The sequence below is a fragment of the Osmerus mordax genome, chromosome 14, assembly GCF_038355195.1.
Source record: "Osmerus mordax isolate fOsmMor3 chromosome 14, fOsmMor3.pri, whole genome shotgun sequence".
Classification (NCBI taxonomy): domain Eukaryota; kingdom Metazoa; phylum Chordata; class Actinopteri; order Osmeriformes; family Osmeridae; genus Osmerus; species Osmerus mordax.
Genome location: NC_090063.1, coordinates 10,932,924 through 10,943,406, shown reverse-complemented (window position 1 = coordinate 10,943,406; position 10,483 = coordinate 10,932,924). Strand labels below are relative to the sequence as shown.

General features: G+C 45.5%; 3 protein-coding genes across 3 annotated transcripts; 1 reads left to right on the top strand and 2 right to left on the bottom strand.

The window, feature by feature from the left end:
* Positions 1–973: 973 nt before the first annotated feature.
* On the top strand, positions 974–8,370 carry gtf2e2 (general transcription factor IIE, polypeptide 2, beta). Its single transcript, XM_067250884.1, has 8 exons — positions 974–1,161; positions 1,714–1,874; positions 5,962–6,053; positions 6,465–6,572; positions 6,695–6,877; positions 7,140–7,233; positions 7,345–7,460; positions 7,576–8,370. Exons 2-8 carry the CDS (start codon positions 1,715–1,717, stop codon positions 7,693–7,695), a joined length of 873 nt encoding a protein of 290 aa, XP_067106985.1. The 5' UTR covers positions 974–1,161; position 1,714; the 3' UTR covers positions 7,696–8,370.
* On the bottom strand, positions 2,224–5,318 carry smim18 (small integral membrane protein 18). The gene is made up of 2 exons (XM_067250959.1): positions 5,140–5,318; positions 2,224–3,213 (listed from the first exon to the last, which is right to left on the bottom strand). The coding sequence occupies exon 2, from the start codon at positions 3,208–3,210 to the stop codon at positions 2,893–2,895; it is 318 nt and encodes a 105-aa protein (XP_067107060.1). The 5' UTR covers positions 3,211–3,213; positions 5,140–5,318; the 3' UTR covers positions 2,224–2,892.
* Positions 8,371–8,549: 179 nt separating the features above from the next.
* On the bottom strand, positions 8,550–10,304 carry LOC136956863 (dynactin subunit 6-like). Its single transcript, XM_067250885.1, has 7 exons — positions 10,210–10,304; positions 9,920–9,984; positions 9,607–9,712; positions 9,389–9,477; positions 9,255–9,302; positions 9,029–9,171; positions 8,550–8,925 (listed from the first exon to the last, which is right to left on the bottom strand). Exons 1-7 carry the CDS (start codon positions 10,302–10,304, stop codon positions 8,827–8,829), a joined length of 645 nt encoding a protein of 214 aa, XP_067106986.1. The 3' UTR covers positions 8,550–8,826.
* Between the last annotated feature and the right edge of the window lie 179 nt (positions 10,305–10,483).

Genomic DNA, 10,483 nt, shown 5'->3' with positions numbered 1-10,483 from the left:
CCATAATGTATTTTCCCAAATTAGGCTCGCACGTGTTCAATCATTTATGTACTCTCGTTTTCTACTGGCCTGCTGAATTTTTAATTTGGGGATTTGAAAATGCTAATTTGTTCTCTGATCTATGAGGACGTGTAAAAACAAGAACGTTGATTGAATACATACTGTGTATTCGATGTTATGGAAAGTAGACCTAGGCCTACCTGTAAATTGCCCTCCCCCCGTACCCCCCCCCCCCCCCCCACGCACACACACACACACACTGCAAAGAAGTATGAGTAGCCCATTCAAAGCTGCACAGTCTCTTAATATTGTTATGCCGCTGACATTACCTTGGTGATTAAGCCTACTGGCCAAAATCCTCTGGCCCAAGCATGTTTAATTGGCTAACCTTTTACCGTGCCTACTAGAGTGGTCCGTCATTGTCACTACAGAACTGGAGGGTCTAATCCTATGTGACACCGCCATGTTGTTTGTGTTTATTTTTGTGTGCATGTGTATGTATCTGAACTCTCTCTCTCTCATACGCACGCACACACACACACGTACACGAAGCCGAAGGAAGATAAAGTTGATAATCACCTTCCAATTAACTCCTGTCTCAGACACCGAGATGCTTGACAGAGGAGAGCTCCTGTCTGCCACTTACAGTAATCCACCTTCCCCGACGCACACACACACATGCATGCACACGTGCACACACAAACACTTGGTGGTCATTTGTTTATTTAACACATTTTATCCATAAAAATGAAAATCCTTAAATCTCCACAACAATTTTAGAAACCTAAACTGGGAAAAATCTGTAACAAATGTAAAAAAGAGTAAACGCCTATATTTCCAACGCAAATTATGCTGTTTTCTGAATCACCGCTAGGTGGCAGCCAGTACTTCTTTGGCAGATGTGGCTACGATTTGTGATTTTCATTCAGGAGGCAGCGAGAATTCCGAAAAATCGAACAAGTAACGGAAGTCAGAGAAAGCTGTACGGTGAGCTAGCTAGATGTAGACTATCTGGCTAAAGAGCAACCAATGAAAGGAAGAGAAAGGCACTGTGTAGCTAGCAGGTTCTATTTGGATGTGGCCTTTTGTGCTTTTTGTATTGTGAACGTGTCTTTATACTGAAGACCGCATAACAGTTTGGCAGAAAGGACCCACGAGAAGGTATGTAGCTTTGTTAAGTTTAAGTTGCCTGCAATTATGCTTTCTACTCTAGCTAGCTACAGTGCCTTGCTTTGATGCTAACGACGTCGTCGTTACCTATCTTTTGTCGAACTTCGTGGCTACTTGCAAACAAATTAGACTTCTTGCAATCTAATCCTGTCTATAACTTGTAACTAGTTTGCTCATAACAAAGTTGACATATAAAGATGTAGACGTTTAGGAAATTGCAACCTGTCAAATGACCAGCTGTGATTTTAAGTCCGGTTTGAACAGTGTACTCTTCCTTTCTTAACAAACAATGTAGCTACTAGTAGTTCATCCAGATATTGTGTTATTTCTGTGTGTATCGACATAATCCCCTGCTAACCAGATCAACACCACTGTATTGGGCATGTTAATACATTCCAACTGCATTCAGATGACCGTAACACACATTTAGGGCTGGCCGTTGCTCAGTGGTTGGGCATTTGACAGCATGTAGTTCAAATCCCCCCTGTATATCGTTTTAGAAAAAGTGTCTTCTAAAATGGATATAATATGTGTCTTGGTCAGGATGGACCCAGCGTTGCTGAGGGAGAGGGAGCTCTTTAAGAAGAGGGCTCTGTCTACCCCTGCTGTTGAGAAGAGACCAACCGCCTCGGACTCTGGCTCCTCCAAGAAGAAGAAAGCCAAAGTCGACAAGGAGGGCTCCTCAGGTTCCAAACACAGCGCTGGTAAACACTCCTCTTTTCTACCTACCTCAACCCTGTTGACCTTGGCTGGCATACTAGCCTTCTTACAGCCTAGTCTCAGCTTTTGGCTCCTGCTGTGAACACACTGTCAGTTATCTTGGCAGGGTTACTTGGGTCTAGGTTGTGGTTTCTTGGACATTCAACCTGATACAGGACTCTGAAGCTGTATTGGCCTAGGCTGAGATGAGGCTGAAACTGAAAAAGTGATATTCACAGACTATATGGTGACTAAATGAGTGCCAAGAGAACCGTCCTGGTGACACCAGCATCCTTTGGACCTGGCAGATAAACTGATATTGATCACAAACACGTTGTTCTCATGGGTCTTTATTTTGAATGGACCATGTTTTAGGCATGGTTTATTTGACATTGTTGTTCAAGGCAAGTAAAATAATACAGTGCACATAGCTCAATGACAAACATAGCATATTTACATAAGTGTGTTCCCCTGTCCCATTGTCTCCCCCCCAGTTAAGACATGGCAGATTGAGTTGTTGGTGTCACAAGGAGATGTCATCAGTTTGTGTTGGGCCTTGGCCTGGGACCCCATACAACAGTTACGACACACTTTCTTCTCTGACTATATGAACCCCTTTTATTCTGATGATAGGCAAACTTGGGCTACTTCAACTGCCTTTTGTTCAGAGAACTGAATCCTCTGTGACAGACTCCATCTTTGCTGCTGGCTTCTCTCGCATTGTGGGGGTGTTCAGTTGCTGTGGCGACGGATGGAGTGATGTAATTGGCGGCATCGTACGGACAAACAGTATTTCGATGAGATGAGAAACCTACTCTCTCCGTCTCTCTTCCTCTCTCTCTCTTTGTACATCTCCTCCTCGTTCTCTCTCTGTGCTTTCAACACGCCGCCCTAAGTCAATCAACCATGTACGGACAACACAGCTTGCACTCAGGCACATGCCAGTGCTGTCAGTCTCTTGTCAGTCATCGAAAAGTCTTATATTAAAAAGTAGGACAGGGTGCATGAGACAGACTCCTCCCCTCACACCACCTCAGTCTGCGACACCCCCCCACCACTCAGACTGCCCACCATCCTGCGGAAGGTGCCGGGCTCCGCGGCGGCGGCCTCCCTCTCCTCCAGAAGCTGGCGGTGGGTCTTGCCCTTGGAGCAGCAGCCGCAGTCCAGCACCTCGTAGAGCAGGGCCAGGGCGGCCAGGGACAGCACGGCCAGGACGAAGAGCAGCAGGATGACGAAGCAGGCCACGTTCCAGCCGTCGTGGAAGGGGTAGACCTCCTGCACCTGCAGGAAGACGCGCGACAGCGGGGCGGCGGGGTGAACCGGGGTGGCGGTGGTGTTCATGGTCTGAGGGGGGAGGGGAAGAAAAGGGGAGGTACAGAGGGAAGGGAAAGGGACTTAGTCATGTTTCCTAGTAATCTGTTGGAGTGGACTTGGAACAAGAAACGCGCTGACATCCTCAGGATAGACCCGGGGGGGGGGGGGGGGGGGGGGGGGGGGACTTCTGGAGCACAGTGTGGAGGCCTAACTCAGATGGGATCTCCCCCTCTTCAGAGAGACGGTAGATGAAAACGGCTCCCCTGATCACATTGTCATTTTTAGCAGACGCTCTTATCCAGAGCGACAGATCGCCCATCTCTCTCTCCTCTCCACCGTGCGCCCTGTAAAGTGTGCAGCAGGGCCACTGCCCACCCACACACATGCCCACACATGAATTGGCATACACACATTCTAGACGGACGCTCACTTAAGACATGTGTACATGCTCTTACATGCGCGCACACACACACACACATACACACACACACACTCTCTCTCGCAGACCCCCAGAGAGAAGAGTCTACTGACCCAGTTTGGTTGAGTGCACAAGCGAGGTAGAGGGGCAAGAGAGAGAGAGGTTGCGATGGGGAAGTGTGTGTGTGTGTGTGTGTGCGCAATTGTGTCTGTGCACAAGTAAGTGCATCAAAAGCCTTGTGGAAGAGGTTCTTTAGGATATCAGTTAGCAGGTCAGCTCTCTGTGTGTGTGTGTGCGCGCACGTGTGTGTCACTTAATATAGTAATACGATATCGGAGTGAAATCCTGCTCTAGTGTAGCCTACCGTCTCTATGACATTTCACTGAAAACCAGATTAGAAGTAGGTTACATAGACCTTACCATAGGGGATCTCAGTTGAAATATTTTTTGGTCTGGAACTTGTATACTGATGTCTTTATCACCAGCCCTAAAACAGCACTACAATAAGTGATTTTTTTCAGGGGTTCAGGTCATAGTCAGCTAATACATAAAGTAGATTATAGAACACAGCCTGAAATAAAACAATAGACTGCAGAGGTTGATCAGACTCCTCCACTCGCCCTGTTAATGCACTGCTGATAATTAGGTTATGGGAGCAAAGTTCAATTTCCTGCGTGTGTGTGTGTGTGTGTGTGTGTGTGTGTGTGTGTGAGAGAGAGAGGGAGGGAGAGAGAGGAAAAGAAAGATTGCACGGATGTGTGCTCCCCTGATGTAATTTCACCTGGAGACCTGATCTCCTCAACCCATCCAGCCAGAGACGGTCCTAGTATTCACCTCCTCCAGCCCATCCATACACAGACGGTCCTAGTATTCACCTCCTCCAGCCCATCCATACACAGACGGTCCTAGTATTCACCTCCTCCCTGACATGTTGCAGGGCCCCCTGACTGCACCCATAGGCGTCTCCCGCTGTGCCTGTCTGTCTGCTTGCCTGACTGCTCTCAACTGTCTTCTAGCAATTTCTCTGGAGAGCTGCGAGCTGTGCTAGCGAGTTGGCATCGACACACACACCCTCTCTCACTCACACATAAACACGCACACAGAAATAAGCCCAGTCATATAGTCTTTGCCGTCGTTGTCACTTCACCGTGTCCATTCTCTCTACTTCTTCTCTCCTCCTATTGGGTTTGTCTCTGGCTTACTTGCAGTACAGTTGACTGCTATGTGACTGTGTCGTAATGATAAACAATTTCATCTGGATACAGTGAAACAGTCTGGGCTACGCTGGTGTCTAGAATTTATCCTAGCATGCTGTTTCCTTCCCATGTCTCCTCCTCGTCTAAATGGAACGTGGAGGGAATGTTCTCTTGAAAGATGAACTACAGAGTCATGCATGCAGATGGCATATGCTCCCCCCGTGAGGGGAAGGGGCGGGGGATGGGGGTTGGGTGACGGGGGGAGGGTGTGGGGGTTCAAGGATTGTTCCCTTTCTCATTTAAAGCAAACACACACCGTGCAAGTCAAACATGCAGACTCACCTGGCTGCTTGTGAGGCTCCTGAGAGGATGCTTTGGCAAAGGGAAAACAATTATTCCTCTTGCTCTCTCTTGCTCTCTCTGTTTTTCTTCAGTTCTCTCTCTCTCCTCTCCTATATTCTTTTGGTTAGAATCTAAAGCCCTTCCCCTGTTCCCTCTTCTTCTCTAGCCTCTCCTCCTTATTCGTACCTCCTCTATCTTTCTTTCTCTCTCTCACTCTCCATCCCCCCTCCCTGTTACCACTCCTTGCAGTTCAGGCTGGCCCAACCCCATGAGACTGTGCTGCTCAATCATTGGCCACACTCCCACTGTACCCTGTTTCTATTCGCCGGTCGCCCAGACAGCAACAACAGCTCCCGCCCACGTGATGAATCATACATGAGTCAGGCCCGCAGGTGTCTCTGATTGGCTGGAGCAGAGCCCAGGCTTGAGGCTACAGCAGTTGTTAGAGATGCAGGCAGCATCTTGACACTGACAGAAACCAGGCCCTCCCCATAAAACACAATCTTTTCATAGACTAAACATATGAAATAACCTATGGGATTTATTTAATGACATCACTTGAAGTATACTTTTATTTTTTTATTTTTTTCCCCTTCACAATTCATCTAGACTTCCTGTCTGTGTTGAACTGGCCTTGGTAAGCCCCATTGTTCCCATGCTGTCACCTCTAACCCCTTATGTGTGTTTGTTTTGTCTCCCAGGTGTACACCTCAAGGACTGCTCCGATTATTCCGCTATGCCTGTTGAGACAAATCGAGGTCCCCCCATGTGTTTGTGTAAATAGCATTTAACCCATACGGTACCATCACCTCCTCTCCTCAGATTCCAGCAATGGCAACTTTAACCTAAAGGCTCTTACTGGTAGCTCTGGCTACAAGTTTGGCTGCCTGGCCAAGATCGTCAATTATATGAAGGTGAGAAGACTTGGCCAATACTGCCATCCTGCTAGATCACCCAAGCAGTTCTACAAGAAAATCTTAGCTTTGTTGTGATTGTGTAAATGTCCCCCTTCCTGTCTTCAGAAAGTAAACATCTTGTAAACAAAAAAACAAAACAACATACTCTGCATAGGGATGACAGATCAGCTGCTATGGCACACCAGCGTTGTGACTCATTGCTGGCTGCATAACAGCAACCATATTGACATGTTCAGTAGAAAGTGTGATTTTCTCACTGTTTTTCTGAGCAGATCTTTTGAGTGTGAACTGATATCAACAATATTATGTCACTGTGTGTTGAGGTTACAGGGAATTGTGGATTTGATTCCACTGTCCAGTTACTTTGATGTAATTGCTTTGTGTGTGTGTGTGTGGTTTCCCTCCCAGACGAGACACCAGCGAGGGGACACACACCACCTGACCCTAGAGGAGATCCTGGATGAGACCAAACTGCTGGACATTGGCTTGAAGCAGAAACAGTGGCTGATGACTGAGGTGTGTTTCATGTGTTTCTAAGGTCGGTTCCTGCACAATACTGTATCCGCCTACACTAGGAAATCACTGCAAAAAACATTGACCTTAGCCCGTCTCCCTCCCTTTGTCTCCCCACCCCCCAGGCCCTGGCTAACAATGCTAAGATCGAGGTCCGGGATGGGAAGTACGCCTTCAAGCCTAAGTACCACCTGAAGGATAAGAAGGCTTTGCTGAGGCTGCTGGACAAACACGACCAGCTGGGTCTGGGGGGCGTGCTGCTGGACGACGTGGAGGAGGGCCTGCCCAACTCCGCCAAGGCCATCAAGGTCTGACACACGCACACACACACACACAGAGAGATGGGCCCTGTCCTTATGCTAGTCTTATTAACATGTACAATAACGTACAGGCATCTGTGTGTGTGTGTACATGCATGCTGTGTGACATACAGACGCCTTCCTCTGTCCTCACATGCATTTAGGTTGACTACACTACTCAAGGGTCACTGCATTTCCTCATTAGATCATTTCACAATGATAAGAACAGCTAGTGTCTGAAATGACCCTTTCTTCGCTCTCTCTCTCTCAGGCTTTGGGAGATCAGATCATCTTTGTGACCCGGCCTGACAAGAAAAAGATCCTATTTTACAACGATAAACACTGTCAGTTTGACGTAGATGAAGGTGAGTAAGTCCACTGTGCATCACTGGCAGTGTGTGAAGCCACAGCTTTGTTGTTACCAGCATCATTGAGGCTATACTTCCTGTCCCTCCTTCTCCCCTGTTCAATCCCAGAATTCCAGAAGCTGTGGCGCAGTATTCCGGTGGATTCCATGGACGAGGAAAAGATTGAGGACTATCTCAAGAGACAGGGCATCTCTTCAATGCAGGAAACTGGACCAAAGAAAGTGGTAAATATCTCTCTCTTTAGAGAACATCAAAAAGTTCCAAATAAATAACTATTCAATGCAAACATTCCATGCACAAAATAACCTTGTTTGTGATTGGTTGCTCGGTTTTCTTCAGCTACCAATCCAGAAGAGAAAGAAGCCAGGCGGACAGAAGAAGAGACGCTTCAAAACTCACAATGACCATCTGGCCGGCGTGCTGGAGGACTACTCCGAGGGGGTGCCTGCCAAGAAGTGACCTCACTTTCTCTCTCCATGTCATGTTTCCTGTTGCTGGGCTTAGAAAATGGGGAGACCTGGAAGTTGAAGTCCATTTATTGTGGCCAGGAGTTTGACTGTGTCCCTTGTCACCAAACGACTGATGCATATTCAGTCCGCCTGTTACTGGGAAATCAAGGAAAGGAGCTACAGGCATGTTAACTCTGTATTGTATTAAGATGTGGCTTGAATGATGTCCAAAACAACCCGCTGACTGTAAAATGGGGCCATCTGCGCTTCCTTATGCTACAACATTGAGTTCTCAACAACATACAAACACAAAATTGACACAATTTGTTTGTTTTTTTGCTGTGGCTTACATACCACAAATATTGTGTCTGCTATGGAAAAGAGGGTGTGTGTTTGTGGGTGGCAGCATTTACATTTTAATTAGTTTGAAGTCATTACTAATCTCTAGTAGTGCCTGTATTGAGTTACAGTTTACATTTCTTGCTCAGTTTTTACAGTGACTCAAGTCATATATTACATATAGATATTGTGCTACCGAGGCTGAATATGGTCACCCTCAAGCATATGCTCACGTTTTCCAACATGGCGTAAAGGACAAGGTAGTTTAATGTTGCTTTAATACAACCCCAGTTTCTGAAATGTAGTGAGGCTGGCCGTTTAATGTAATTAAATGGGGATTCTGGGCTTGATTGGTGAAGTCTGATATATTCGCAATGGGCTGGACCAGAAGTTACTCCGCAGTCATCAAGGACCAGAGCTACTGCTACACATTGTTCGTTTTATATAGCTCTGATTGATGTATGGCAATGTGCATACATTTGCATACAAATACTGTAAAAAATGCATTATGTACAGAGCTTAAGCCATTTTTATTGCACCTAGCTTACTGTACATAATTCCATCCAAGTGAATATCCATATATCTATAACCAACTGTACCACCAACTTTTTTTTTTCTTAGATCATCTTTTATTACAAGTGTATAAAAACACGTATTGAATGTAATTCAGACAGACATACGGCATAAATATTGGCTACAGAAGTGCTAAGCACTGTAGAAAGTAGAAACGTATACATTCTAAGAAGTTAAGTTTAGATTGAAGATTTTGATTCAGTCATAGTTTATCAGTTTGTGTGGGAGGTCAGTTTTTCACTGGTGTGGAGGCCATTTTGACCGTTTTCTTCAGGTGGTGGTAGTTGGGCAGGATCTTCATCAGGAAATCCAGCTGAAGAGTCTGGGGCTGGAGAAAACAAACAGGTGACTCAGTGGAAACCGACTAATAGTTTACCGTGTTTATTTAGAAGTGGATCTTGGAGATTGACCGTGCTTGTGTGTTTGTATACCTGGGGCCTCTCAGTCTGAACCCGTCTCATGCATCCTGAGCCATAGATGACGGTGTTTTCAGGTATGACCTCACAGGTGTTTACAGGACAGAAGGCGCCAATAATACAGCCGCTGGTCAGGATCACGTTTCTGCCAACCTCCGCTGTGTGACAAGGTGCATAAGGTTATCCGCCAGACAAACTTCCCAGCCCTTGGCTCTCTCAATAAGTGTGAATGAGTACTCACCTTTAGATTCTATTACATTGTTATCTCCAATCTTCAAGGCTTGAGATGCTGAGTTGGCAGTTAAAAAAATACAGTATCATATTATTAAATGGAAACGGTATGAAATAGTGGTACAGTTTTATTTTCAAGGATACTGCATCCAACTTCAAACACGTTGTTGATGCCAATGGTCATAGTTTTCGGTTCCACTCCCTCTGTGTCCGGAGTGATGTTTTCTGGGTAACTATAAGAAGAAAGACATTTGCTTAGTAAACTGGGAAATTAAGACAAGATGGGGAAGTTGAGTGAGCAATTGCATTAAAATAGATTCGTTTATTAGTCAATTGTGCAGCATTAATAGTAGTATATTCACCTGTTAATTATAACAGCTTGCTCCTCTATCAGATTGCCCTCTCCTATGATGATGGGTCCTGCCTCGGCGATGATGCGAGCTTTCGGGTGAACCACAGTTCTGGGGCCTGACAGGATGCATGTGGTCAATTGATAAGATACTGGCATAACATTGCTAACCACAGTACAACTTTAATAAAAAAGAGCATATGAATGACTGGCTGAATACTGAAATGCTCAAATGTATTGTCTTTCTTGAAAAAATATAGGCTACCCATGATTCCAAGTTAGACACAATGGTTGTTAGCTAGTTTGATTGATTCACAATGTCTTACCTATAGTAACATCTCCTTTTATTTCGCTTTCAACGCATACCACCGCTCCAGCAGCTATTTTCACACTGTAAAACAGAAACGTAATTTAAAAAAAGGTATGGCTACAAAGCTAGCCTAACGAGCTAGCCTAGCTTTGCCGACCTAATAAGAGCTGGTGCTTACTGTAGTGGCAAGCAAAGTGGCTAAAAGTACTAGCCTCTGAAAATTGACTTAGTACAAGCTTATTGCACAATATTTTGTCAAGATTTAAGACAAATGTTAATCAAGTGAAATCCATATACTTAAATGACCTTTTCTGGGCATTTGGTTTATCAGCCATGATGAATATCGACTGTTTACATCTCGATAATCGATTTAGATTCTTAGCTAGGCTTGTGCTACGCATGCGTCAGCTGGATTTACATGTTCAGCCCACACAGTCTATGGTTCAGCCACCAGTTGGCGATAAAGTATCGCATTTCGTCTGCTGGAGTTCGATTAGACTGCCTCGGCCAACTGTTCAGCATGAGTGGGTTTTAATTGTTTTATGGCCTGTAAAGTTCATGTTAGTGCGATGTTTTTTGT

What these genes read in the sequence shown, in the direction of transcription:
- gtf2e2 (XM_067250884.1), top strand. Translation starts at nt 1,715, where the DNA reads ATGGACCCAGCGTTGCTGAGGGAGAGGGAGCTCTTTAAGAAGAGGGCT. An exon ending in ACTCCGCCAAGGCCATCAAG is followed by an intron (nt 6,878 to 7,139) that starts GTCTGACACACG and finishes TCTCTCTCTCAG; the next exon opens with GCTTTGGGAGATCAGATCAT. An exon ending in AAACTGGACCAAAGAAAGTG is followed by an intron (nt 7,461 to 7,575) that starts GTAAATATCTCT and finishes GGTTTTCTTCAG; the next exon opens with CTACCAATCCAGAAGAGAAA.
- smim18 (XM_067250959.1), bottom strand. Translation starts at nt 3,210, where the DNA reads ATGAACACCACCGCCACCCCGGTTCACCCCGCCGCCCCGCTGTCGCGC.
- LOC136956863 (XM_067250885.1), bottom strand. Translation starts at nt 10,304, where the DNA reads ATGCGTAGCACAAGCCTAGCTAAGAATCTAAATCGATTATCGAGATGT. An exon ending in AAAAGGAGATGTTACTATAG is followed by an intron (nt 9,713 to 9,919) that starts GTAAGACATTGT and finishes GCATCCTGTCAG; the next exon opens with GCCCCAGAACTGTGGTTCAC. An exon ending in TTCAGACTGAGAGGCCCCAG is followed by an intron (nt 8,926 to 9,028) that starts GTATACAAACAC and finishes TGTTTTCTCCAG; the next exon opens with CCCCAGACTCTTCAGCTGGA.